This window comes from Pelodiscus sinensis, chromosome 10 (genome assembly GCF_052426305.1).
Source record: "Pelodiscus sinensis isolate ZL-2025 chromosome 10, ASM5242630v1, whole genome shotgun sequence".
NCBI lineage: Eukaryota > Metazoa > Chordata > Testudines > Trionychidae > Pelodiscus > Pelodiscus sinensis.
This window is the reverse complement of record NC_143061.1, coordinates 57,319,474-57,343,145: the sequence shown is the minus strand read 5'-3', so window position 1 is coordinate 57,343,145 and position 23,672 is coordinate 57,319,474. Positions and strand designations below refer to the sequence as shown.

General features: G+C 49.5%; 1 protein-coding gene across 1 annotated transcript in view; it reads right to left on the bottom strand.

Moving 5' to 3' along the window:
* Window positions 1-14,052: 14,052 nt before the first annotated feature.
* SCLY (selenocysteine lyase) overlaps window positions 14,053-23,672 on the bottom strand; it is a 64,812-nt gene continuing 55,192 nt past the window's right edge. Inside the window, exon 14 of the mRNA XM_089781001.1 lies at window positions 14,053-23,321. Coding sequence (XP_089637127.1) covers window positions 23,144-23,321 — 178 coding nt within the window. The 3' untranslated portion in view covers window positions 14,053-23,143. The remainder of the gene's footprint in view (window positions 23,322-23,672) is intronic.

Sequence of the window (23,672 nt, the reverse complement as noted above, 5' to 3'; positions counted from 1 at the left end):
TGCCAGGTGTAGCCAAGAGGCGCGTCACATGACGATAGACGTCGCCGTAGTGCGGGAAGCGGAATCAGCAATATCAAGAGAGATCTGGAGCGCGGTGTGGGCCGCTGTGTACCCCTCCTGCACGATAGATTTTAGTACCTCTCTCTTGGACTCCGGTAAATGATGGATGAGGGGAGCCAACTTAGAGTAGTTGTCAAAATTGTGGTTAGTGAGCTGGGCAGAGTAGTTAGCCATTCTCAGGGTGGCCGTAGCAGAATAGACCTTCCTGCCGAGGAGGTCCAGACGCTTCGCTTCCTTGTCTGCCACCGAATTCCCAGATTGTGTAGACTTCCCCTTTTGTTGGGCAGCCTCAACGACGATGGAGTTGGGGGCGGGATGGGTGAAAAGAAATTCCGCATCCTTTGCATCAATAAAGTATTTCCTATCCGCGCGCTTGTTTGTAGGAGGCACGGATGCTGGCGTCTGCCAGATGTCGTTAGAGATTTCGAGGATCGCCGCATCGAAAGGAAGGGCCAGCTTTGACTTGTTGGATTGTTGAAGATTCCTGAGGAGCGCGTGCTGCTTCTGGGGTGCTTCCAAGGTATGTAGATTCTGGGAATAGGCGACCCTTTTAAAAAGCTCATGAAATTGTTTATAATCATCCACCAGAGAGGGCTCATCGTTAAAAACTGCATCATCTGGGGAGGAGGAGGAGAGGTCCGTCGGGGAACCTGTAGGTTGCTGGTCTGTCACCGGGGATTGAGGGGCGCCTCCATGTGAAGCGTCGCCGGTGGGCGTTGGAGGGCGCTGCGCTGGTGGGATGGAGTCTTGTGTTTCTGGCTGTGGTGAATATGATTGACGCTCTTGCGGAGACAAGGGTTGTGAGAGCCTTGTGGGAGAGTGTGAGCGGTCACGATAGTGCAAGGTGTCTCGCCGATGGTGATAATCGTGGTGCGAGTAGACGGGTGAACATGAGGTGGCGCTCCTGCGATGGTGATAATACACGCGGGAGGGTGATCGTGGAGATCGTGAGCGACAGGAATAGTGAGATGGAGACCTCTAATAGTATGAGTAGCGATAGCGTGGTGAGAAGGACCGTCTTGAGGATCGCCGGTAGTGCCGAGAGGGAGAATGACTGCAGTAATGTCGTCCCCTGTGACGAGGTGAGAGAGATGGCTCAGGAGAGAAGACTGCTCTGCCCGGGCTGGAGGAAGGTGTACGGACGTGGTGTGTTTTCCTCTGTGCCTTAGTTGGAATACTCTTAGGTGGAGAAGCCATTGAGACTGGGCTGCCCTGGACGGATATGACGGAGACAGAGTCGGATACATCCCCTAAAAGGTGTGGCGACCTAGGCACCGAGGTTGGGGATGGCGGTGCTGTATCCTCCCCTGATGCGCCAATTTGTCGGGCCGCGGGAACCGGCTCCGCAGAGGTTGGTGCGACAGAGCTGTGCTGGTGTTCGCTCTGCCGTGTAGTTTGCTCCCCGCACTTTGAATGAGGCCGGGCTGGTCTCGGCGCCGATTGCTTTCTCGGCGCTGGGTCGGATCGGCGCGCCTCCTGATCTCTCAGCATGGCTCGCCCCTCAGCGCCGGGCGGGCTATCGGTGCCGTTTTAGCTGATGGCGCGGTGCCAGTCGCCAGTGCCGACTCCTCCCTCGCCGGCAGGTGTTTCGACGGTGCCGGTCGAGGTCCCGGTGCCGCAGGCGGTGCCGTGGTGGTAAATGGTGCCGCGTGGAGGCTCAGTGCCGTAGATGATGGTGCCAACTCCGGGCGCACTGCCGGTGCCGGTGGTACGGAGAGCGCGGGACTAGGCGCCGATGTACTACGGGCTTTAGGTGCCTTATCCGCTCCCTGTCTGGGAGGGAAGCCCGATGAGCTCCATGCTTCTCCTGCACTTACACTCCTACAGGGAGCGGAGCTTTTTCCCGTCCCGAGACTTATGTGGGACTGAAGCCTCCCGTCGCTCAGTTGATGGGGGTTGGAGCGCCTTATTGAAAAGCAACATCTTCAGGCGCATTTCTCTGTCACGCCGAGCCCGAGCCGTCAGCTTAGAGCAGTGACCGCATTTTTGGGGGATGTGGCCTTCTCCCAGACAGCGGATGCAGCGGGAGTGGCCGTCCGAGGCAGGCATAGGGTCGGCGCAAGAAGCGCACTTCTTGAAGCCCGGAGATCCAGGCACGACAGCGGCACTAGAGGGGCCGGTCAGAGAGGCCTAGGAACGACGGCCGTTAATTCTAACTTTAACTGTTTTAACTTTTAAAATAACTAACAACTAGAGAAAACTAACAATACAGGGAAGGGGCTAACTGGGAATAGAACTAATAATAATCTCAATTCTCCTCAGAAAAGGAGGAGCGTTTTCTAACTCCGTCTGTGACCGTGGACGGTTAGGAGGAACTGGCGCTTCGGACCACTCAACGCAGAAAAGAGCGTGAATGGCGCGAGGCACTGCTGCGCATGCTCAGTCCTCCGGAGGGGGCTACTGCTGGCAAAAATTCTCTGGTTTGCGGTGCTGGGACGAGCCCGACACCTTTAGTGGAGCACCCACGGGAACATCACTCGAAGAAGAAGGGGATGTCACATAAAGCCTGGCCCGTGGGTGCCAAAGGGGGGGATGAGAGGGATCAGAGGCTGATCTAGGTGACGGAGGGAGGCTGTGAGTTGGCGGGACAGGAGATGGAGTAATTTCCAAGGAGGAAACTGTAATTTCCAAGGAGGAAACTGAGGCACACGTACGAGCAAGGGAAAATAACACTGATGGGGGGGAGGGTAAGGTGCCCCACTGCAACCTACTGTCCCCAAGCGTGGCATGGGTCACACACAGTATTCCGTCTAACACTTTCCATCTTGGATGGGTAGAAATGTCTTATGTGTACCACCAATATTGAGGTTCTGTATGGATGTGTTGTGTGTCCAAATACAAATAAAAACCTAGGTTTACATATAGGCTACGTCTAGACTGGCATGATTTTCTGCAAATGCTTTTAACAGAAAAGTTTTTCCGTTAAAAGCATTTGCGGAAAAAAGTGTCTAGATTGGTACGGACGCTTTTGCGCAAAAGCACTTTTTGCGGAAAAGCGTCCGTGCCAATCTAGACGCGGTTTTGCGCAAGAAAGCCCCGATCGCCATTTTCACCATCGGGGCTTTTTTGCACAAAACAGTTTTTAGCTGTCTACACTGGCCCTCTTGCACAAAAGCATTTGCACAAGAGAGCTTTTTCCCGAGCGGGAGCAGCATAGTATTTCTGCAAGAACACTGACAATCCTACATTAGATCGTCAGTGTTCTTGCGCAAATTCAAGTGGCTAGTGTAGACAGCTGGCAAGTTATTCCACAAAAACTTGCCAGTCTAGATGCAGCCATATATTTTAAATAGTTCATAGGTATGGAAGGCAATGTATTAAAACAAGGAATAATTAACAAGGTGCAATACTTAAGGTATTTATTTAATATGAAATAAAAAAAAAATTAACACTACTCTTGGAGTACATACATCATCATCCTTTCCAACAACTCAAGCTAGAAAATATACCAAAATGGGACATTCTGAAAATAACTATATAAATAAATAAAAGACATGGTGGCCATCAAGTAAAAGCATAAAAAAATGCACAGCTTTAAGATGCTCAACATATCTGAGTTAACTAGAAATAGTCATGCTCTCCTTGAAAAGATGTAATACAATATTTACTAAAGACATTCACTCAGAGTTATACACTTTCTCTGGGGAAGGTTTAGGATCCATGCTTAGGTTTGTCAGATGTCTGGTTTTGAACTGGACAGTCCAGTATTTGAGCTGTTAGAGAAACAAATTGAGAAAATATAAATGAGAAAATATAAATGCCCAGTATTTTCTAAATAAGATGTAATGTACATTGTGATGTAATGTCAAGTGTGTCTAGTATTTTTGTTGAAACCATCTGGCAACCTTATGACCATGCTATGCAAGTGAAACAGAAACCTATAAAAACTAATAAAAGTTCTGATTTGAACTTCTATCCTTGTGTGTGTTATTAACTCAAAGAGTAGAAACCCCAGAATACAGGCAGTCCCCGAGTTACGCGGATCCGACTTATGTCGGATACGCAGTTACGAACAGGGCCGTTCCTCTCCCTGGTTTCCTGCAGACCAGGGAGAGGAAGTAAAGCGGCGGAACACGTGGGCAGCGGACAGGGCTGTCTGCTGCCCACGCGCTTCGAGACTTGGCTCTGCTTTGCCCCCCCCCCCCCCGTCTCCCTGGTCTGCAGACCAGGGGACGGGGGGGCAAAGCAGAGCCAAGCCGCGGAGTGCGCGATCAGCTGACAGCCCAGACACGTCTGGGCTGTCCGCTGCCCGCGGCTTGGCTCTGCTTTGCCCCGCCCCCCCATCCCCCTGGTCTGCAGACCAGGGAGACGGGGAGCAAAGCAGAGCAAAGCCACGGAGCCCGAGGGCAGCAGGACAGCCACGGCGCGTCTGGGCTGTCCCGCTGCCCCCGTGCTCCGTGGCTTTGCTCCGGACACCTGTGGTACAGCAGCTGGGGCGCTGCCAGTTGGTCCCGTAGCGCCGCTCTGGGCGCTACTGGACCAACCGGGCAGCACCTCAGCTGTTCTGCCCCAGGCGTCCTGATTCAGCCACTGCTGGTCAGATTCAGCAGCGGCTGAATCAGGACGCCTGGGGCAGAGCAGCTTGGGTGCTGCTGGGTTGGTCCAGTAGTGCCGAGGAGTGGCGGCGCTACTGGACCAACCCAGCAGCACCCCAGCTGCTCTGCCCCAAGCGTCCCCAAGTCAGCCGCTGCTGAAACTGACCAGTGGCTGACTACAGGAAGCCCCTGCCCCGGGCTTCCTGGAATCAGCCGCTGATCAGTTTCAGCAGCAGCTGACTTAGGGATGCCTGGGGCTCTTAAGTTGAATCTGTATGTAAGTCAGAACTGGCGTCCAGATTCAGCCGCTGTTGAAACTGATCAGTTTCAGCAGCGGCTGAATCTGGACGCCAGTTCCGACTTACATACAGATTCAACTTAAGAACAAACCTACAGTCCCTATCTTGTACGTAACCCGGGGACTGCCTGTACTTGTCTGGAATCCCAACTCCAGTTGAAAGGCCAAACAAATTAAAGAGGATACATGATAAAAGTTCTTCTAGTTTTAACAATATTAACTAGCAACTCACGATTTAAAAAAAAAATCATTAAGATCAGAGTTTGCAGGTATCTACAAAACGAAACTTCTGTTAAAAGAATCCTTTTCTTTCTTACCTTAAGCCATTATCACCTATGTAAACTTTGTTTGAAATATGATCATACAAATGTCATGAGCTAGGCCTTTTGCTCCAGTATTCAAAAGCAGCCTAAAGTATTTTAACGAACATGAAATTGTGGTAACACCCCATGCAGCCTGCTCTACCCCAGGGGCAGCCTGCCCCAGCTCAGGGCTCCTATGTCTGCAGCCCAGCTAGGGCTGCACTGCTGAGATGTGATGCAGCCCAGAGGCAAACAAGTTAGGCACTCCAAACAAACTCCCCTCTCTCCCTACTTCACTGCACTGATGCCAGCATCCACCGAGCCCCTCTTTTCCCCACCTACCCCCATGCAATCTGATTTCCCCACCACCCCCTACCCAGCCCAGCTGGGGGCTAGGGTAGACCTGCCTCTCAGAGTTGCAGGCATCCGCAGCTGCAGCCCAGCTTGGAATCAGGACAGGAGAACACACCACAAAGAACCCCCCCACCTCACCAACAGCAGCACCCACGCACACCTTCTTTCCCCCAGCTACCAACACCGACCATACGTCCCAAATTTTCTGAGACAGTTCCGAATTTAAATACTGTTCCGGTGTCCCCATCACGTAGTGAAATATCCCAGAAAGCCCCACCAGACATTTCACTACGTGATGGGGACACCCGCTTGCAGGGAAGAACTGACCAAGAAATGGCTCCATGCCATTGCTTCTTGCGTGGCACAGCGGCCTCCTTCCCCGCTCCAGCATAGTGTACAGGCAGCTCCATTATAGTTTTGCCAGCCAGCAGCCTGGCTGGCTTCCAGTGGCACATGGTTTCTGGTCACCACACCACCTGCTGCACCACCACTGCATACCACATGGCCCTCTCCCTCCCCACACAGGACTGCCACTGCTTTGTGGGGCCCCTGGTCCAGCTGCATGGCTTCTTCCTCCTCCAGGCCGCTTGTTCTTGGTTACAGTAGCCACTGCTGCTGTGGGGCCAGGCAGGTTCAAGGCAAAACCTGGCAGAGCTGCTCCCGAATCTCCGCGCTTTGGAGCTGTTGCCTTAGCCCCAGGAGGAGCGGCACCGAGCTCGGCTGAGGCGCTGCGGGGCGGGACACACTTCAGCTCGGCAGGGGCACTCCATGCACTGCCACTATCTTCCCCCCCCCCCCACAGCTCTCCCTCTCTCCGAATGGGTAGCTGCTACTCCAGACTCAACGGCTGCACCAGAATCCCTGCTGCGTGGGAGGGGCTGAGTTCCCTCCCCCTTTCCACCGCGCTAGGGGAGCAGCAGCATGCTGTCCGGAGGCTCTCCCCGCTGCAAGGGGGTGCAAAGCCAGGTAAGCATCCCCCCACACCCTCATTCACTCCCCTCCCGCCACGAAGACTGCACACCCCCAGCTTGCTACAACACCCTCCCTTGCTCCTGCAGCCTCCCTCCAGGCCAGACACCTTGCCTCAAGCCCCCTTCTGCACCCTCCCTCCCACCCAGATCCTGCACCCCATCCCTATTCCACACACTGAAGCCCTCATTTTTGTCCCTACCCCAGGGTATGTCTACACTACCCCGCTAGTTCGAACTAGCGGGGTAATGTATGCATACCGCACTTGCTAATGAAGCCCGGGATTTGAATTTCCCGGGCTTCATTAGCATAAGCGGGGAGCCGCCATTTTTAAATCCCCGCTGCTTCGAACCCCGTGTAGCGCGGCTACACGGGGCTCGAACTAGGTAGTTCGGACTAGGGTCCTATTCCGAACTACCGGTACTCCTCGTGAAACGAGGTGTACCGGTAGTTCGGAATAGGCACCCTAGTCCGAACTACCTAGTTCGAGCCCCGTGTAGCCGCGCTACACGGGGTTCGAAGCAGCGGGGATTTAAAAATGGCGGCTCCCCGCTTATGCTAATGAAGCCCGGGAAATTCAAATCCCGGGCTTCATTAGCAAGTGCGGTATGCATACATTACCCCGCTAGTTCGAACTAGCGGGGTAGTGTAGACATACCCCCAGAGCCTAAGGAGGGGTCCAAAAAATCCACTAGCTCTGGAACCGCAGAAAAGTAAATTCGGCCTATGGGAAGCCCTAAACCTCAGTCATCCCTGTCCCTTCCCCTCACCCAGTGGGGTTGGAGTGCCAGGGGAACGAGATGCCTCAGTTGGAGGCCACATGAGTGAGGCTTGGGGATTTTTGGAGGAGTTTTTCTGCTTCTCACTTGAATGGTCCCCAACTGATTTTTCTGTCCGTCAGTGGCCCCTGCCATAAAGAAAACCTGGGAACCTTTTTTACTGGACATCCCTGGATCACCTGGATCAATCAGTCTTCAGTTATCGTTAAGATTGCACCGATCACAACACGTCCACCATTCTTCTCACGCTCTTGCCTTTCTTCTTCACGTTCATCCAAAACGTTTAACAATGTCATCTTCCCATCTTCTTGGAGGCCGACCGGGTGGTCTTTTCTGTACTCGCGGATACTACTCAACAATAATTGCAGTCCACCTATTGTCTATGAGCCGTGCTGTGTGGCCTGCCCATCGCAATTTGTTATGTCTGCTTTCCATGATAATATCTTTCACACCGCTGTGTTCTCTGATCATTTCATTTGGAATACGATCCAGAAGGGAAATTCCCAACATAGCTCACTCCATTGCCCTTTCAGCTACCAATAGTTGCTGCTCTTCTCTCTTAGTCAGTGCCCACGTTTCGCTGCCATACAACATGGCTGGCAGCACTGTTGAATTGAAGATATTTGTATGTGTGGTCTTATTGATTTTTCCTTTGAGGATGTCCTTGATGGAACTGAATGCACACCATCCTGCCCGAATCCTTCACGAGAGTTCTTTGTTCAAGTCTTGGTGCATATTAACTTCTTGGCCCAAATATATGAACTGTTCCACTTCTTCAATTTCTTCTCTTGTTATCATTATTCAGGCTTTTTGTAAGACATCTGATCACATGTATTTTGTTTTGCAGCGGTTCATTTTTAGACCGACATGACTGCTTTTCTTGTCAAGTCTTCGTAGCATGCTCTGCAACTGGTTGGTGCTTTCAGCAATTAATATTATGTCATCTGCGAATCTGAGATGAGATAATCGTTCTCCGTTTATGTTGACACCACTCCTCCAATTGATCTTGTTCATAACCATTTCGAGGCATGCAGTGAATAGTTTCGGTGAAATTGTATCTCCTTGCTTCACGCCTTTCTCAATTGGGACACACATTTATATTTTACTGTTTTAAAATGATGTTTGATAAATTAACATGAGAATGTGAAAACACTTTGTGTTTAATTATTTACATGAAACGGAAAGGTTTGCACTGACCCAGTTTGGGCCCCCACGATGTAGCAGGCAGAGAGCTGGGGGCAGAGTTACAGGGGAGCTGCTCTCCAGGAACCTGCTGCACTTCAGGGAGACTCAGCAGCACCAGACAGTTCATGGAGAGGGCATAAATTACCCTCTCCCCAAACTAATATCTCCCCAGAGGCTGTTCAGCCCCCTCCCACACCAACGCCTCAGGCTCCCTGTAGCGACACATCCATGGGAGCAGTTCAGCTGTGCGGAGCTGCGAGGCTTGGGCCGCGCTGTGCGGAGAGGCACGGAGGCTGCACCCTCCGCTGGTCTGGGCGCCCAAGAGTTGAGACCTGGGCGTGGCAGGGACTGGGAGTGGAGCAAGGCATGCAACATCCAGAGCCGGCGTGCTGAGGCAGGGCTGGGCACTGGGCAGCGTCAGGCTCTGACCCCGACCCTGCCTTGTGCAGTGCGCTCCTGGGGCCTTCATCCCATGGTGGCACTGCCCGCCCAGCGCCATGTGCACTGCCACATCCCGATGCGCATGGCACTAGGTCGAGAAACACAATTCCCACGGTGCTATGCAGCTGCAGGGGCAGATGGGATATAGGCCCAGACACATTACAACTCCCATGGTGTCATGGGGATCACAGTGGCTGAAGGGTCATGTAGAACGGAAAACGCTACAGCTCCCATGGTGCAGTGGGGGCTGCAGGGGCCAATAGAAGCTATTGGCCTGGGAAAACACTACATCTTCCAGCATGCATCACTTCACTTCCCCTCTGCCTACCCACACTCTCCCAGTGTGTGAATTTCTGGCTCCACATGACATCATGATCTAACACAGAGGCAGAGCGCAACATCCCCCCTTAGCAAGGAGTAAAGCGGTGCATTCTGGGAGCGGTTCCGGCCCCCATCGCCCCTCAGCTCCTGTCTGTGCTGTCCTTGCTCTACTGCAGGAGGGCTGGCAGTATTTTAAAGAAACTTTATTGAAGGCACAGGAAGAAACCATCCCAACGTGCAGTAAAAAAAGCAAATATGGCAGGCAACCAGATTGGCTTACCAGGGTGTCACGTTGCTGAATTGGAGGGAAGCAGCCAGATCGCTGCTGCACCCCTAGGTGGGGGTGTTGGCCCCAGAAATTGGTGTGGGGGGAGCCATGTGAGGTATTGAATGGGAGATTATTGTTTGTTGATCTTATGTACACTATTTATGTGAGTGTATAATGTCTGTGTGTGTAGGTAGGAATCTGTAATCTGTGTGGAAGCTGAATATTTCTGTGAATGTGGTTAAGCATGGCTATGGACAGGCTGAGTAGCAAAGCCCTGTGGAACAATGGTTCTCAATGGGCTATGGACACACCCAAAGAATGGGATTTGTCACCTGAGGGCAGCCAGCAGGAAACATAGAGATTGGCCTCTGACCAGGTGACTTGCTGCAGACTAGAAGAGGCCAGGAAGGAGGTATAAAGAGGCCATGTGGTCGATGCCATTTTGTTCTCAGCTCAGCACTTCATCCCAGAGGCAGCATTGCAGGGATTGAAGAGCCCGGAAGACCTGTGAACCCATCCTGATCGCAGGATGTGCAATAAGAACTTTTAAACCAGCAGCTGCAACATCTCTGCTAGAGCCTGCATCGAGGACTGGGAGATTCGGTGCATGTAACGTACTGTACTTTAATAACCTTACTCTCAGGCTTTTCTTTCTTGTAATAATAAACCTTTAGATATAGATTCTAAAGGATTGGCCCAGCGTGATTTGTGGGTAAGGTCCAGAGGGTAAATTGACCAGGGATCTGTGGCTGGTTTCTTGGAACCGGACAGAACTTGTTTGGGGTAGGTGGGATTGGGTGCTAGGACCCCCCACCTGTGTATAGGCCCGGGGCCATCTGGGGCACGGATATTGCTGGGGTGTCGGAGGGGTTTTGCTCAGGAGGCTTCAGGCAGGCAGCTGAAGCGCTCTGTGAGACTGGTTTGTGGCCTGTGTGGAGAGGTCGCCAGTCAGGGGGACTGTAAAGAGCCCCGGATTTGAGCAACTCGCCCTGAGCGGACGCCCTAAGTTGTGCCCAGACACGGCCCGGTCCGTCACACAGGGAAATCCTTGGGTGAGCTTAAACACAAAAAGAAAGCTTATAAGAAGTGGAAACCTGGACAGATAACTAGGGAGGAGTATAAATATATTGCTTGAGAATGCTGGGGAGTTATCAGGAAGATAAAAGCACAATTGGAATTGCAGCTAGCAAGAGATGTGATGGATAACAAGAAAGGTTTATACAAGCCTGTTAACAATAAGAGGGTGATCAGAGAGGGTGTGGGGCCCTTACTGGATGAGGGAGGTAACCTAGTGACAGATGATGTGGGAAAAGCTGAATTACTCAATGCTTATTTTGCTTCTGGCTTCACAGACAAGGACAGCTCCCGGACTACTGCACTGAGCAGCCCAGTATGGGGAGAGGATGAGCAGCCCTCAGTGGAGAAAGAACAGGTTAAGAAATGTTTAGAAAAACTAGACATATACAAATCCATGGGTCCAGATTTAATACATCCGAGGGTACTGAGGGAGTTGGCAAATGTTGCAGAACCTTTGGCCATAATCTTTGAAAATTCGTGGAGATTGGGAGAGATCCCAGAAGATTGGAAAAAGGCAAATGTAGTGCCCATCTTTAAAAAAGGGAAGAAGGACGATCCAGGGAACTACAGACTGGTCAGCCTTACCTCAGTCCCCGGAAAAATCATGAAGGGGATCCTCAAGGAATCCATTCTAAAGCACTTGGAAGAGGGGAAAGTGATCAGGAATAGTCAACATGGATGCACCAAGGGAAAGTCATTTCTGACCAATCTGATTTACTTCTATGATGAGGTAACTGGCTCTGTAGACATGAGGAAGTCAGTAGACGTGATATACCTTGATTTTAGCAAAGCTTTTGATACAGTCTCCCACAATATTCTTGCCAGCAAGTTAAGGAAGTATGAATTGGATAAGTGGACTGTAAGGTGGACAGAAAGCTGGCTAGATTGTCAGGCCCAACACGTAGTGATCAACAGCTCGATGTCAGGTTGTTGGTCAGTTTCTAGAGGAGTGCCCGAAGTATCGGTTCTAGGTGAAGTTTTGTTCAACATCTTTATTAGTGATCTGGATGATGGGATGGATTGCACTTGCAGCAAGTTTGCGGATAACATTAAGGTAGGGGGAGAGGTAAATATGTTGGATGGCAGGGATAAGGTCCAGAGTGACCTACACAGAATAGAGGATTGGTCCAAAAGAAATCTGATAAGGCTCAACAAGGACAAGTGCAGAGTCCTGCACTTGGGACAGAGGAATCCCAAGCATTGTTAGAGGCTGGGCACCAACTGGCTAGATAGCAGTTCAGCAGAAAAGGACCTAGGGATTACAGTGGATGAGAAGCTGGATATGAGTCAACAGTGTGCCCTTGCAGCCAAGAAGGCTAATGGCATATTAGGGTGCATTAGGAGGAGCATTGCTAGCAGATATAGAGAAGTGATTATTCCCCTGTATTCTAGTGAGGCCACATCTGGAAGTACTGCATCCAATTCTGGGCCCCCCTCTACAGAAAGGATGTGGACGCATTGGAGGGGGTCCATTAGAGGGCAACTAAAATGATTAGGGGGCTGGAGCACATAACCTAGGAGGAGAGGGCTTGTTTAGTGTGCAGAAGAGAACAGTGAGGGGGAATTTGATACCAGCCTTCAACTTCCTGAAGGAAGGTTGCAGAGAAGATGGAGCGAGGCTGTTCTTAGTGGTGACAGATGGCAGAACAAGGAGCAATGGTCTCAAGTTACAGTGGAGGTAGTTTAGGTTGGATATTAGAAAAAACTATTTTACTAGGAAGGGGATGAAGCACTGGAATAGGTTCTCTAGGGGGGAGGTGGAATCTCCATCCCTAGAGGTTTTTAAAACTCGGCTTGACAATGCCCTGGCTGGGTTGATTTAGTTGGGATTGGTCCTGCCTTGGGCAGGGGGCTGGACTCGATGACCTTCTGAGGTCTCTTCCAGCTCTATGATTCTGTTATTCTATACCCCACGCACCACAGGAGCTGCGGCCTGTGCTTAATGCACTACCGTAGGAAACCCCCTGACTCTAGCCCCTGCCCCAGCCAGATGCCCTGAGTCTTAAACTTTCCCAGCTCCGCCTGCCTGGCCCTGTGTCTCCGCCCTGCTCGACAGTGGCAGGGTAAGCTGAGCGCTCACCGTAACCAAGGGACTCTGGGTGCCATTCCCGGAGGATGCAATTAGAACACATACCTAGGCACAGTTTCCAGTTGGTTGCTATCAGGCCATGGACCAGACCAACGTCACTTCTGGACAGTGGCAGTGGTGCTTGCGACCCTTGGGCGAGAGGTGCCGCCATGACCCGACCCCGGAGGAGCACATGGCAGCCACATGACCGCTGCTTGTTGCACCATAAGGGGGACAAGAGGAGCTGCTACTACGTGGCAGTGACAAGCTCATTCCTCAATGCACCATGCGAGTTGCATCCCACTCCCTTCTCTGAGTGCTTGATGGGAGCTGTAGTCCCTCCTGTCCCTCGCCGCCCTTTGTCCCTCCCCAGCTGTTCCCAGTGGCAGTGTCGGGCTGTTTGGGGCTTTTCAGGCTGCAGCTAGGGGGGCAGAGCCACTCCATCTCACTGTCACATCCTCTCTGTGTGTGTGTGTCCTAGTGCTCAGGCCAGGCCTGGTCTAGAACCCCCAGTAGCTGCTGGTCTGCATATGGCCCTGCTTCTCAGGGCCAGAGTTTTCATGAGAAGGGCCCAGCCCTTCACTGGACCATAAATAACCTGTCCCTTGTGTCTGTATCCAACGGCTACTTTGGGAATCACTGAACCAAAACTCTGCCTTGCAATGTTTTTCAGTCAACATCAATTCCTATTTGATGCTTCTAACTGCACAATGACAATAGACTTCCAAAATGTGAGAACTAGGGTGGTATGTTAGCATAAACAGCATAGCTTGACGTTTTGCTAATCGTGTTGTCAATACAATTTGTATTGATTACACTAGTAGTCGATAATGGGAGGCTTGCTCTGGGACCGCTGCATATCTGCATTTTAAATGCAAGGAGAGCCCGACTGATAAGCGGAAAGACACTCCCCACATTCTCGTCACACACCACAGCCTATGGGGATCCAGGCTAGTAGATAAACTAAGCAAATACAACTTAGATGGGGCTACTCTAATGTGGGTGTGTAACTGGCTGGATAACCATTCTCAGAGAGTAGTTACTTTCTTCCACTATTTGATCTGAGGAAGTGGGTCTGGCCCACGAAAGCTCATCATCTAATAAACCATCTTGTTAGTCTTTAAAGTGCTACATTGTCCTGCATTTTGCTAGTTATTAACAGTTCATAATCCTGCTGAAAGGGCATAAAAAGTAGGGTTCTGGATGGGTCTGTTTTGAGACCGGTTTTGTTCAATGCCTTCATCATCGACTTAGATATTGGCATAGAGAGTACAATTATTAAGTTTGCAGATGATACCAAGCTGGGAGGGGCTGCAACTGCTTTGGAGTACAGGGTCATAATTCAAAATGATCTAGACAAACTGGAGAAATGTTCTGAGGTAAACAGGATGAAGCTTAATATGAAAAGGAAATTTAATAATGCAAAGTGCTCCACTTAGGAAGGAACAATCAGTTTCACACATACAGAATGGGAAGCGACTGACTAGGAAGGAGTACGGCAGAAAGGAATCTAGGGGTCATAGTGAACCACAAGCTAAATATGAGCCAACAGTGTGACACAGTTGCAAAAAAAGCCAACATGATTCAGAGATACATTAACAGGAGTGTTGTGAGCAAGACACGAGAAGTCATTCTTCCGCGCTACTCTGTGCTGATTAGGCCTCAGTTGGAGTATTGTGTCCGGCTCTGGGTACCACATTTCAAGAAAGATGTGGAGAAATTGGAGAAGATCCAGAGAAGAGCAACAAGAATGATTAAAGGTCTAAAGAACATGACCTATGAAGGAAGATTGAAAAAACGGGTCTTGTTTAGTTTGGAAAGGAGAAGACTGAGAGGGGGCATGATAGTGGTTTTCAAGTATGTAAAAGGGTGTTACAAGGAGAAGGGAGAAAAACTGTTCTCCTTGGCCTCTTAGGATACAACTAGAAGCAATGGGCTTAAACTGCAGCAAGGGAGGTTTAGGTTGGACATCAGGAAAAACTTCCTACCTGTCAGGGTGGTTAAACACTGGAATAAATTGCCCAGGGAGACTGTGGAATCTCCATCTCTGGAGATATTTAAGAACAGGTAAGACAGACATCTATCAAGGATGGTCTAGACCAGGAGTTCCCAAACTTTTTGACACGGGGACCAGTAAATCCATTCACGAGCTTTTGGAGGACCAGTAACATTCATTTGCATATCTGCATATTCATTAATCAAATGATGAATATGCAAATAAGTTGTATCTGATCCTCCCAATGCTCCCAGTGCCAGCTTTAGCAAAGCTTTTGATACAATCACCTACAATATTCTTGCCAGCAAGTTAAGGGAGTATGGATTGGATAAAAGGACTGTAAGATGGATAGAAAGCTGGCTAGACCAGGGTTTCCCAAACCTGACTGGTCCCAGATGAGGGATTTTTTTGGACCAGGGGAGGTCATTTCAGGGCTCCTGGTTCCCTCCTTCCCTACTAGGGTTCTTTGCACCTCCCTCCCCTGCAACCCAACTGAGCTGCCCACCCCCACTGGTTCCCTGCACCTCCCCCAAAACCATCCCCCACAATCCAAGGGAGTGTAGCACCAGTCCCCTGCTGCCCTCAGAGTTGCCCTTCTGTTCCCTATGCCTTCCCCCATCCACCTCAGCCCAGGTGAGCCCCGCACTGCTTCCCTGAATACCTCCCCCACAGCACAGCTGAGCCCTGTTTCCCTGCACATCCCCCCAAGCCTTGCAAAACTGCTGAGCCCAGCTCTGATTTTCTGCCCCTCCCTCCCCTTGAGTCTAGCCCCAGGTTCCCAGCACCTCCTTCCTCCTGCAGCCCAGGTGAGCCCAGCACCCTGCACCTCCTCCTCTCCCCTCACCCTCAGCTCAGCCCAGCCCAATACCCCCCCTTGCATCAGAGGAGGGCTGCGTCTAGATTGGCATGATTTTCTGGAAATGCTTTTAATGGAAAAGTTTTCCGTTAAAAGCATTTTCGGAACAGAGAGTCTAGATTGGCACGGGCGCTTTTCTGCAAAAGCACTTTTTGTGGAAAAGCGTCCGTACCAATCTAGACACACTTTTCCGCAAAAAAGCCCCATCTCCATTTTCGCGATCGGGGCTTTTTTGCGCAAAACTAATCTCAGCTGCCTACACTGGCTCTTTTGCGCAAAAGTTTTGCGCAAAAGGGACTTTTGCCCGAATGGGAGCAGCATAGTATTTCTGCAAGAAGCACCGATTTCTTACAGTAGGAAGTCAGTGCTTTTGCGGAAATTCAAGCAGCCAGTGTAGACAGCTGGCAAGTTTTTCTGGAGAAGCGGCTGATTTTCCAGAAAAACTGGCCACTCTAGACACAGCCGAGTAGTGTTATGCACCCAGGGGCAAAAGCAAAATTTGCACCCCCGCCACCATGGGGCAGAGCCCTGAACCTGGCGCATGGCTGAGCCGGACCCTAAGAGGAGGGGGGAGCTTGTACTGCATCTTCCCCCACCCCCTCCAGTCTGGGGCAGGCCCCCACATCACTATCCACAACAACACATGGAGGGATTTGATCACCTCAGTATTGCTAACTCCTTTAGAATTAAAGGCCCGGATTATCCAGCACGAGTTGAAGTAGAGAGGGCACTGTGTGCACGTCTGATTATTTTTACCCAAACTGCTACCTGCCCAACTTGCCAAAGGAGAAAGGAAACAGGGAGGCCACCAATAGGAATGGTTTCGAGTAGTGTTTCTCAACCTTTTTTTTTATAAAGTATCCCTCTTTAAAAAAAATATCAGTACCCCTGGCATAGTTTTCAGACACACACAAACATTTTCTACCGTTGCAACACATCTGTTGAAACAACTTAATCATAGCTGGGTGGGTGATGAAATTTTTGGGTGTAAAAAGTACAAAAATAATAAAGCACTGAATAACTTAAACCAAAAATTCAGTTTTCTCCAAATTTCAGTTGTGTTGATGGACCTTCCAGACTTCTCTCAAGTTCCCCTGAGGGTATTCATACTACTGGTTCAGAAACACTGGTTTAGAGCAGTGTTTTTCAACTTTTTTTTATAAAGTGCCCCATTTAAAAAATTATAAGTATCCCCAATGCACCCACCCCTCCCCCAGATCCAGGCATCCCCAGCCCCCCCTGCTCCAACCTAATGCCCCTTCTGCCCCAGAACACCTCCCGCTGTAATCCAATGCCCAACCCCCAGAGCTAGGCACCCCCAGCTTCCCCGCCTTAGCCCAATCCCTCTTCCGCTTCCACAGAGCCAGGCCGGGTAACCCTACCTCTAAAGTGGCTGCTCCTGCTGCTTGGCCCTGCCTCGGAGGCTTGATTGCACAGGGAGCACGTGGCCCGACAGTGCTCGTGTAATGTAGAAAGCTGCTACCTTATAGGAATGTGCTACTGGAAGCATTTTCTTATCTGTATGATTGTAAGGAAATGCCCCAATAGGAAACTGCTACCAGAAGTAGCACAATCCTACAGGGAGCATTTCCATACAGACCAGGCTCGCCACAACGTATGGTGCTGTGCGCTCTGCTCCTACCCCAGCCCGGCGCCCCCCTAGCGTAGCATCCGGGGGCAACTGCCCCCCCACTACGCCTCTGCCTAGTGTGGTGCCCGGGGGGCAACTGCCCCCCCCCCGGCACTATGCCTCTGTGCCGAGAGCCTGGAATACCCGGCTGTATCCTCTACCCAGCCTGGTTCAGGGCTTGGGGGACCCGGCACCGCACGGGCACTCCGGAAGCCCGGAGCACCCCGGCAGCCACGCTGAGGCCCGGTACCAGGCCATGGTCCTTAGTTTGAGAAACACTGGAGTAGCTATTTCACTGCCTTACTTGGTTTACTGTTCTAGTTCAAGCTTACAAATACTATGTGCACATATAAACAAGTCTCTAATTTCATCTACTATGCGTTAGAATTTGTGAGCGAGCAAGTCTGTCTGTTCATCTCTTTGTTCAAGAACTCCTCCTACACAGGAAAAGCTAGGACCATTACATTTGGTAGACAGCTTCCTCTTATAACTTATTAAAGTCAAAGTTTGGTTGTGCAAGGACAATGGGATGTGCCTGGAATGAGATTGTTCTGAACACAGAAAGCAAGGGGGCTGCCAGCAGGGACAGCTATACTGTGTAATGGCCACATAGGAGCAGCAATGGGAACTGGGACATCTATACCCCATGGGGGGGAGGAAGTGGAGGGGACAAAGGTAAGCTTCCAGTACCTAATGACTTCCGTACCTAATGACTGGAAGGTAGCCAACGTGACACCAATATTTAAAAAGGGCTCTAGAGGCGATCCTGGCAATTACAGACCGGTAAGTCTAACTTCAGTACCGGGCAAATTAGTCGAAACAATAGTAAAGTATAAAATTGTGAAGCATGTAGAAGAACATAATTTGTTGGACAAAAGTCAACATGGTTTCTGTAAAGGGAAATCCTGTCTTACTAATCTGTTAGAGTTCTTTGAAGGGGTTAACAAACATGCAGACGAGGGGGATCCAGTAGATATAGTATACTTGGATTTTTAGAAAGCCTTTGACAAGGTCCCTCACCAAAGGCTCTTGTGTAAATTACATGGCCATGGGATAAGAGGAAAGGTCCTTTCTTGGATTGAGAACTGGTTAAAAGACAGGAAACAAGGGGTAGGAATAAATGGTAAATTTTCAGATTGGAGAGGGGTAACTAGTGGTGTTCCCCCAAGAGTCAGTCCTGGGACCAATCCTTTTCAACTTATTCATAAGTGATCTGGAGAAAGGGGTAAGCAGTGAGGTAGTAAAGTTTATGGATGATACCAAACTGTTTAGGATAGTCAAGACAGAAGCAGACTGTGAGGGACTCCAAGAAGATCTCACCAAACTCAGTGATTGGGCAGCAAAATGGCAAATGAAATTTAATGTGGATAAGTGTAAAGTAATGCACATTGGGAAAAATAACCCCAACTATATGTACAGTATGATGGGGGCTAATTTGGCTACGACAAATCAGGAAAGGGATCTTGGAGTTATCGTGGACAGTTCTCTGAAAACTTCCACACAGTGTGCAGCTGCGGTCAAAAAGGCAAATAGGTTGCTAGGAATTATTAGGAAAGGGATAGAAAATAAGACACAGAATATCTTACTGCCCCTGTATAAAACTATGGTATGCCCACATCTTGAATATTGTGTACAGATGTGGTCTCCTCACCTCAAAAAAGATATTTTGGCCTTGGAAAGGGTTCAGAAAAGGACAACTAAAATGATTAGGGGTTTGGAACGGGTCCCATATGAGGAGAGGTTAAAGCGACTGGGACTTTTCAGTTTAGAAAAGAGGAGACTGAGGGGGGATATGATAGAGGTCTATAAAATCATGAGTGGTGTGGAGAGGGCCGATAAAGAAAAGTTATTTATTAGTTCCCTAAATAGAAGAACTAAAGGACACCAAATGAAATTAATGGGGAGCAGGTTTAAAACGAATAAAAGAAAGTTCTTCTTCACACAGCGTGTAGTCAGGGGTGAGGCCCATCCTGAGTCTGGCCTCCTGCTTAAACAGTTCATAGTCATTTGCCATGTCACCTGGCAGGTCCGCGGCTACCCCCAGTAAGGGACCAGCGATTTGGGATCTTAACTCTCTCATGTATTGATCAGGAGGAATGTTGTACCCCTGACAGGCCCTCTCAAAGTTGAGGAAAAAGTCCTCAACATTATCCCGTACTTGGTACATGGGAAGCTTTCTGGGGGGTTCAATGATGATGGAGGTGGGATTGTTGGGTGGGGTACCTGAGGTGTCCGGCTGCCTGGCTTTCTCCAGCGCAACTTGGGCCTCTAGTTCTGCTCGCCTTGTCCCTGCTGCGATCTCTGCCAGTTTCACCTCCTGTTGTGCACGCCTGTCCTCGGCCTCTAGTTGTGCACGCCTGTCCTCGGCCTCTAGTTGTGCACGCCTGTCCTCGGCCTCTAGTTGTGCACGCCTGTCCTCGGCCTCTAGTTGTGCACGCCTGTCCTCCAGCTGTAGGAAAAACTCCATCTCCTTGTCAGTTAGAGGCCTGCCGGTCCTTATGGCATAATTGCACACAGAAGGCACAGGTGGGGGGGAGGGAGAGCGGCAGCTGGCTGCTCCTGCCTCCTCAAGATCCCTTCCCCCAGGGCTCACAGAGGTAAGCTCTTGTTTCCCCTCTCTGGGGGGTGAATCTTTCCCGGTACTTAACATCATGCCTGGCTCTGAGGCTGTTTCTGCCTCAGGGTGTTGCTTAGGAAGGGTTGGGTTCTCTAGGGTTACCTTGCCTGATCGCAAGAGCATGTACTGGGTTCCTTCCCTGCCCTAGTCTAGCCTAGCTATCCAGTTGTCCCGAAAGCTAACAAAAAAACAAACTGTTTGGGTAGGTCTGTGTCTGGCTAAAGGTCTGCCCCTCCCTGAGGCAGCCCAGAAACAAAAGAAAAAACAAAAGGAAAACTTGCAAAGCTTGCAACTCAAAAGAAAACTTGTGCCCTTTTAAAAATCCTGGGTTCTCCAAATAATCCCACCGCTATGCCACCATGTCATGGCTCCTTCCCCACTCTGGCATGATAAATGCAGAAGTGGGGGCCAGCAAGTGTACCCCAAAGCCTTATCTACCAGGCTTTGGTATAAAACTTCCCCCAAGATCTTAAAAACCTAGATCTTGGGAATAAAACTTCCGCTGCCACCACCCAAATGTTGCTAAAGAAACCAGGGGAAAGATCATTTGGGAAATCTTCCCCCTAAAACAAAAATCAGGGCACACCATTAACCACTGCCAGGTTAATAAAAGAAAAGAAAGAACTTTTATTATTACAACAATATTCTGGTTGCAAGTATAATGACTAGAGAGGAAGGTAACAAAATATACTCATGGAGAAACTCCATGGGCCTAGAACTTAGTTACAAAGAAAAGCCAAAACATCTTTTAAGCAGGGCCAGATCTCAGATCCCATACCCAATCCATAACACAATAAAACCTAACGAAACTGCCTAAACTTTACCCTACTTACAGAAAATGAAGAATGGTGCCTTGGAGAGAGAGAGAGACATGCTTGTCCCTCTCTGTAGCTGCAGAGAACTCTCTCAGAGAGAAAATGGAGAAAAGAAAAAAACCCAAATTCCTTTGTCCCAGTTTGAAAAATCCCACCTACATTCCTATTGGTCACTCCACCTGGCTAGGTGTAGTTAACCCCTTAATCCCCAGGCTGCTGGCTAACCCTCATAATCATGACAATGAGCACTACACTCATACATGAAAAAGGGATAGAAATTAAGACAGATAGTAACTTATTGCCTCTATATAAAACTGTGGTATGCCTTGAATACTGTGTACAGATGTGGTTGCCTCATCTCAGAAAAGATAGATTGGCATTGGAAAAAGTTCAGAAAAGGGCAATAAAAATTATTAGGGGTTTAGAACAGCTGCCATATGAAGAGAGATTAAAATAAATGGGACTTTTCAACTTAGAAAAGAGGTGACTAAGTGGGGATATGATAAAAGTCTATAAAATCATGAGAGGTATGGAGAAAAGTGAGTAAGAAAAAGTTATATACTTGTTGCCATAAGAACTAGGGGTCATCAAATGAAAGTAATAGGCAACAGGTTTAAAACAAACAAAATGAAGTTTTTCTTCACACAGCACAGTCAATCTGTGGAACTCCTTGCCGGGGATGTTGTGAAGACCAGGATTTAAACAGCATTTGAAAAAGAACTAGATAAATTAGTGGAGGTTAGGTCTATCAATACTTTTTAGTCAGGATAGGTAGGAATGGTGTCCTCAGCCTCTGTTTTTCAGAAGCTGGGAATGGATGACAGGAGAGGGGTCACTTGATGATTATCTGTTCTGTTTACTACTTTGGGGGCATCTGGCATTGGCCACTGTTGGAAGACAGGTGTGACAGACCTAGACCAACTGTATGTTGCTCTCTGGTGGAGGGAATACATGCTAGAGCTTGGGTGAACAACTTTTTCTTTCCTGTGTAGAAAAATGCCAAGCCTAAGTCTAGCATAATCAGGCAGACACTTGGGGTCAATCAGAACTTGCTAGAAGCCCCAGGCTAATTAGACACCTGCAGCTAATTAAGGCCTGTGGTGCTGCCTTAAAAGGTCTCCCCCAGGAAAGGAAGGGAAGGGAAGGGAAGGAAAGGAGAACAGAACAGAACAGAACAGAACAGAACAGAACAGGAAGTGCAGTGTGAGCTGAGGATTGGGGAGCAGGTAGGAAAAGATCAGCTTGTTTGAGGAAGTGGCCCAGGGAAAAGCTGCCAGATTGTGAGTTGCCGTAACTCTGCCTGTTGCCACTGCCTTAGGGTCCCTAAGCCTCACCCAGAGTAGTGGGTGGTTTCCCCCAACCTCTCCATGACTTCTCAAAATCTGAGAAGGGAGATCAGAACTTCAAAGGGGATTTTACCCTAAACTTATGAACTAGTCTGTGATGAGTATGGCTCAGTAGGCTTTAGCACTTGCCTCTAAGAAAGAGGCTGTGTGGAGGGACACAGCAAGCCTCTGAGGCTAACACTAACCACCAGGGCTACGTCTACGCGGCAGGCTTCTTGAGCAAGAACTGTTTTGTGCAAAAGGTCTTGCACAAGAGCATGTCCACACTGCCATGTGCTTTTGCGCAAGAGCGTCCACGGCAGTATGGAGCTCTCTTGTGCAAGAAAGCTCTGATGGCCATTTTAGCCATAGGGATTTCTTGCTTAAGAAACCCCTGTTGCCGTCCACACTGCCTTCTTGCGCAAGAGGGCTTATTCCTCGTGGGGAGAGGACTAACTCTTGTCCAAAAAGCTTTCCCTTCTGATGCTTTACTGTAAGCTTACTTGCACAAGAACATGCGTGCAGTGTAGACGCTCTGCAAGTTTTTGTGCAAGAATGGCCATTTCTTGCACAAGAAGCCTGCAGTGTAGATGTAGCCCAGTAGTGCAAGACCCACAAGGAATAGCCACACAGGATACTGGGCTAGATGGACCTTTGGTCTGACCCAGTATGGATGTTCTTTCTTACACTACCCTAAGTATAAATGCTGGAATTTTCACATAGCCTCCTATGTACAAATACTTTATCCTAGGAACACACACGCACCTTCCTACTTCAACGTAGAGTACTCCTGAATGCACACTCCTACTCTCCTTCTTAGGCACTATCCAGGCATACTTGAGCACAATCATACCCACTCCCCTGAATACACTAACGCCCCCAACCCAAATGCACAGACCACAAACCCAGAGTTTTTAACTTCTCATAGAACAAGTGAGCATTTGAAAGTTCCTCAAATTTAGTGACATTACGTGCTACACTCCAATATCCTAAAGTAATGAAGATGTAATAGCAGCTGTAGTATTCCCAACACCGGAGAGCCAGTTCCTCAGGAATGCAAAGAGTCTAAAAGAGCTCGCCCTCCCTTGCCCTGCATCTTTGGTAATCATTTACACTAGGGCAAGGCAGGTGTAAAACATTTCTGTTTGGACTAGACTGCTTACCACACCCAATCAATGACACACGAGATACAGGGTAGAGGAGACTCCTGTTCAAGGAAACTGGTTCTTTCAAGGAGACCTCCCCCCTCAGTTCCCTCTCCTGATCTCTATGTGACTGTTGTGTTCCAGCTGAGCCACGGCCTGCTTCAGATCTTCCACTACCACGTCCACATCCTCCTTCGTGGTGTCCCGCCCCACACTGAGACGCAAGGCATTCTGAGCCACTTCATAGGGAATCCCACAGCTGAGCAGGAGAGAGGAGGGTCTGGAAAGCAATACAATGAAAGCGGGTTTAACCCTGTAACACCAAGGAAACACAGTCCTTTCCTGTAAAACTCACTATGAGAGGGGAATAAGAATTGCCTGGGCAGTGGCAGATTATGCACCTTGTCATTCTGGCTGAATGGCACTGGCCTCTTCCAGGAGCTGGTCAGCCTGATCAGCTGGAAGTGCCAAGATGGTGGTGTGAGATACCTGCCCTTGCCTCTGTCTACTGGAGCTCAATACCTTGATTCCACAGTATTCCCAGCCTGCAGTATATCAGCTGCCAGGAGTGAGTCAGTGATAGTGCCACAAAAAATAAAGACACTGAAAACATGTGAAAACACCCAAGTTT